Source organism: Diaphorina citri, unplaced genomic scaffold (genome assembly GCF_000475195.1).
Source record: "Diaphorina citri unplaced genomic scaffold, Diaci psyllid genome assembly version 1.1 scaffold748, whole genome shotgun sequence".
Taxonomy (NCBI): domain Eukaryota; kingdom Metazoa; phylum Arthropoda; class Insecta; order Hemiptera; family Psyllidae; genus Diaphorina; species Diaphorina citri.
Window position 1 is genome coordinate 141,584 of NW_007378181.1, and position 4,946 is coordinate 146,529.

Here is a 4,946-nt window from a genome sequence, read left to right on the forward strand (position 1 = left end):
AAAAAAAATTTTAACATAAAATAAAAAAAAAAAAAAAAAAAAAAAAAAAAAAAAAAAATCAGTAAAACATCAAAACTCTGTTCCGTGTTGATTTATGCCGGGCGTCTCTTCAAACTATTGACGTAGGTTTTTTTTTTTTTAAGAGGTTTGACAGAGGGAACTGTAACTGCTATGGTCTTATCGTCCCGAAATCGAAGAGAGAAGGAAGACAGGATAGGAGAAAGCCAGCCGTTCCGAGAACGAACATTATCCCATCAGGATGAAATCCGCCCCGGGCGGGAATCGAACCCGCGGCCTAGCGCTTACAAGGCAGACGCACTACCAACTAAGCTAACTAGGCTGGCTAATCCAAGATTTACACTAAATCAAATATTAAATTCAGATTGTCTTGACCATAATTTAGCCCAATCATCCGTGTCTCTTCTCCTCAGCCGGCCGAAAAAATTCGGCGCGATGTAAAATTCGCACGCGCCCTCCAACTGCCCGTCCAGACCAAGCTCAAGTTCCCCTTCCCTCATATGGTGGCCGTTGTTGTAGAGGAGGCCCTGGCCACCTCCGGCCCCCAACTGTTTAGTCAGGGTACGGCCGACATTCTCCTAGACTCGTGTGTCGATTATTGGAACGGAGAAGAGGTGGTGTCCCTAAGTCTGTCCGATAGGTAAGTTAATAAAACTCCGTCTCGAAATTTTGGCTTCTGATCCCTCAAATCTCTTTCAGTGTAAGTAAACTGTACAGAATAGAAATACCTTGTTTATACTGTCAGAATGAGACTAAAAAGTCCCTTCACTCCCGCAGTCTACACAAGGTCTTGAATATTTCATAGATATAGTTTATTAATATGCAATGAAACCTTGTTTGAATTAAAAAAAAGAAAAGAAATTAACACTGTTGTCCTTGTTTTTCTCGTCGCCTCTCAGGAAGAAGATCCAGGATTTCTACCAGCGTACTAGTCGAAATTTCGGCTTCTGATCCCTCAAATCTCTCTCAGTGTAAACTGTGTAAATAGAATAGAAATACCTTGTTTATACTGTCAGAATGAGACTGAAAGGTCCCTTCACTCCCGCAGTCTACACAAGGTCTTGAATGTTTCATAGATATAGTTTATTAATATGCAATGAAACCTTGTTTGAATTAAAAAAGAAAAGAAATTAACACTGTTGTCCTTGTTTTTCTCGTCGCCTCTCAGGAAGAAGATCCAGGATTTCTACCAGCGTACCAGTCGCGAAATCAATGTGATTTCTCAAAACAATACAGTTATCTGTCACGAAATTTCGGCTTCTGATCCCTCAAATCTCTCTCAGTGTAAACTGTGTAAACAGAATAGAAATACCTTGTTTATACTGTCAGAATGAGACTGAAAAGTCCCTTCATTCCCGCAGTCTACACAAGGTCTTGAATATTTCATAGATATATTTTATAATTATGCAATGAAACCTTGTTTGAATTAAAAAAAAAGAAAAGAAATTAACACTGTTGTCCTTGTTTTTCTCGTCGCCTCTCAGGAAGAAGATCCAGGATTTCTACCAGCGTACTAGTCTCCTGGCGTATTGCACAGCGTTCGCCTATCGTCCCCTAATGCATCGCATTGACAAATCCCTGAGCAAGATCTACGTGGAACTGTCGCCAGATTGCAAGAAACTGTACGAATACTGCCAGAGTCCCGAACTACTGCCGTCTAGCCAATCAACAGGTGAGTGCCCGTTCCCAGGTGTCGTTGGGGAAAAAATCGTGTCGTGGGGACACTCCCATTTAAATTACATTGCCTACAAGAGTACAAGGACATTTTGTGTCATAAAAATAAAAAAAAAAAAAAAAAAAAAAAAAAAAAACGTGGTGACCGGGAAAACTCCATTCCTAAACTTTCTGCATATTACAGATTTTTTTTAAATGAAGAGTTAGTCGACCTGTTCCACCAAACAGAACGACTTAGGATATGTATGTATGCCCCTTAATTTTTCTGGAAAAGTCATGGAAATTTTCTGAAAAAGTCATGGAATAGTCATGGAATTTCATTCCGGGAAAAGAGTATAAACCCTGCACTCTCATTTAAATTACATTGCCTACAGGACATTCGGGAAAAAAATCGATTCCCGGCGGGGTCGAAGTTTTTTTCGGCTCTGTGCTTAGGATTCGGGGTGCACTCGACCTCTTGAGGACAGTTGAGGAGCTACTTTAATCGAGTAGCGGCCAGTGGCGACATTACTAGTGTAAAAAGATATTCAAGTATGGAAATTGACTGCAAAGGAGGCACTTATTATTATGTTAAGGTGGTCTCTCTTCTTGATCCCCCATGTGCCGCGTCCATTTTAATTTAGGACTATTGCACTACCTTCACTTAGTAATGCTGTGATATCCACAAAATTATTAAAAAGTTCTGCTTTACCACAAAGAAGTCTTGATTTCATTTTGATTTTTGATTTTCCTTGTTTGAATGTTCCAGACAATTTGCTCGGAAAGGAGAAGGTTCTGTCAGATGTAGTCGAGTGTTTCCAAGAGGAATGTAACCAAGTGTTCATTGGAATGGTGACCATGCAATATCAGACCATCTATGATATGGTACGTACTATGCTTCCATTCTGGAGGTCCCGGGTTCGATTCCCGGCAGGAACCAAATTTTTGGTAATTATTCAGAAGCCACGACAATGAAAAAGAAAGCGCCCTTTTGTGTTTAACCTAACCCTATAAGAACACTAGTCACACCTCAAATTGTGAAATCTCCTTCTTGCATTTAACCTCATCATCAAATTGTATTTAACCTAACCCAATAATAACACTGGTCACTACTCATTTGTGATAGCAACTTTGCATTGACGTGACTTCTGAACAAGTACCTTTAGGGCTTTGAAATCGCAGTCTTTAAGGGTCATTATTTTCTCAGGTGGATCTCGTAGAGGAGTTGGATCACGCTTGTATCCGGTTCGTACACTTCTCCAAGGAGAATGAGCTCCGGTCCCGAGTATTCTCGGAGAAGATGGGCCTCGAGAGTGGCTGGAATTGTCACATCTCCCTCTCCAGCGATCAGAACCAGAAGAAAAAGTAAGTCACTTTGCCTTGCTTTTGCCAGCTAGTAGAGTAGAAAGTTTGAGATTTTGAGTGTGTGTTTTTTCTTGAACATTTGATGAGAAATGTGTGTGTTTTTTTTTATTATACTACGCCATAGGAGCTGACGATTTGTGACGAGAAAATCGCAGTTTTTGGTCCTAGTTTTATTCGTTTTCTCAGGTGGATCTCGTAGAGGAGTTGGATCACGCTTGTATCCGGTTCGTACACTTCTCCAAGGAGAATGAGCTGAGGTCCCGAGTATTCTCGGAGAAGATGGGCCTAGAGAGTGGCTGGAATTGTCACATTTCCCTCTCCAGCGATCAGAACCAGAAGAAAAAGTAAGTCACTTTGCCTTGCTTTCGCCAGCTAGTAGAGTAGAAAGTTTGAGATTTTGAGTGTGTGTTTTTTCTTGAACATTTGATGAGATATGTGTGTTTTTTTTTATTATTTGACTAATGATCAGTTTTAAAACGGGTTTACGTTAAACTATTAGATTAATCGATGTGATTGACTAAAACGGTCAATGGTCATAAGCATTCATGTCCACCAGGTCACGCTCAAGTGGATTGGAGAGCATAGCGCATAGAGCATCAAGCAGGTAGAGGGAAGCGACTACCTAAAACCGCATTGAGCGGAGAGCAAAAAGCTCTATACTTCCGATAGACCTATCAGATAGTCTGAAAGTGTGGCGGAAAAAAAAAGCTCCAGACCTAGGTATCTCAGACGGTCTGACAGACCTAGGCTTGTCTCACATTGGACGCCTATGAAAATGATAGAGACTCTCTCTAACATGAGTACCTATTGTGCCGTGCTAAGCGAAAACGCCGTATGTCATGGAGTGGAGAGCATAGCGCATAGACGCATAGAGCATCAAGCAGGTAGAGGGAAGCGACTACCTATAAGCGCATTGAGCGGAGAGCAAAAAGCTCTATACTCTTTGCACTCCGCTTCACTCTGTTTTTGGCCTCACTTTGCAATCTTTGCATCCAGGAAGTATGTAAAGGGTAATACCCTATTAGGGCATATGATTGTTTATTAATTTCTTATGCATTTCTTTCCCCCTATTGCATTGCATGGACTATTTAAGCTTGAGTGCATAGGTTTTTGACATACGGCAACAAGTTTTAGTGGTTTTTAAGGAGTTTAGGATAAAGAAAAAAAAATATAGGATCAAAATTTAGGATCATAGGAACCATTTGGCACCAAAAACCAAAAATCGGCTAAAAACATGGAGTGGAGAGCATAGCGCATAGAGCATCAAGCAGGTAGAGGGAAGCGACTACCTAAAACCGCATTGAGCGGAGAGCAAAAAGCTCTATACTCTTTGCACTCCACTCTACTCTGTTTTTAGCCTCACTTTGCATCTAGGAAGTAAACATAGTACATACCTATCATTCTTTATCATGTTACTTGACATAGTAACCCGTTTCCAGAAGATATGATTATTTATTAATTTCTTATGCATTTCTTTCCCCCTATTGCATTGCATGGACTATTTAAGCTTGAGTAAAAGGTAACCAGATTAGATTAAACCGAGCAGTATAAATAAGTAGGTACCACCATTATCATGTTTTCCTAGGGACAAGGTGAGGGAGATGGACAAACTCATTATAAAAATTGAATTTTCGACCTTTTACAGATATTTTTTCGGAGTTTTGACCTCAGATTTGGATTTTTCCCGACTTTTTACATATTTATTTATTTATTATGGGACTGGTTGCTCCTCTCCCAAGAGAGTATGCAATTAACACTGCGACCTCTGTAGATCTATTGTGACCATAAAGATCCACGAATTTATTTCCTATCCAAACCGTGCACCCAGCACGTTCACGTTTTCGTAAAAAGTGTTTTGTTTACTTTTTTGATTTTCGTGCCAAGATTTTTTCCCTAAAATACGGTTTGCA

At 40.2% G+C, this 4,946-nt stretch overlaps 1 protein-coding gene across 1 annotated transcript in view; it reads left to right on the plus strand.

The window, feature by feature from the left end:
* LOC103511759 overlaps positions 1-3,417 on the plus strand; it is a 10,178-nt gene extending 6,761 nt beyond the window's left edge. The window contains exons 5-8 of the mRNA XM_026825422.1: positions 432-658; positions 1,503-1,690; positions 2,441-2,556; positions 3,223-3,417. Of these exons, the coding sequence (XP_026681223.1) occupies positions 432-658; positions 1,503-1,690; positions 2,441-2,556; positions 3,223-3,384 (693 nt within the window). The 3' untranslated portion in view covers positions 3,385-3,417. The remainder of the gene's footprint in view (positions 1-431; positions 659-1,502; positions 1,691-2,440; positions 2,557-3,222) is intronic.
* Positions 3,418-4,946: the final 1,529 nt, after the last annotated feature.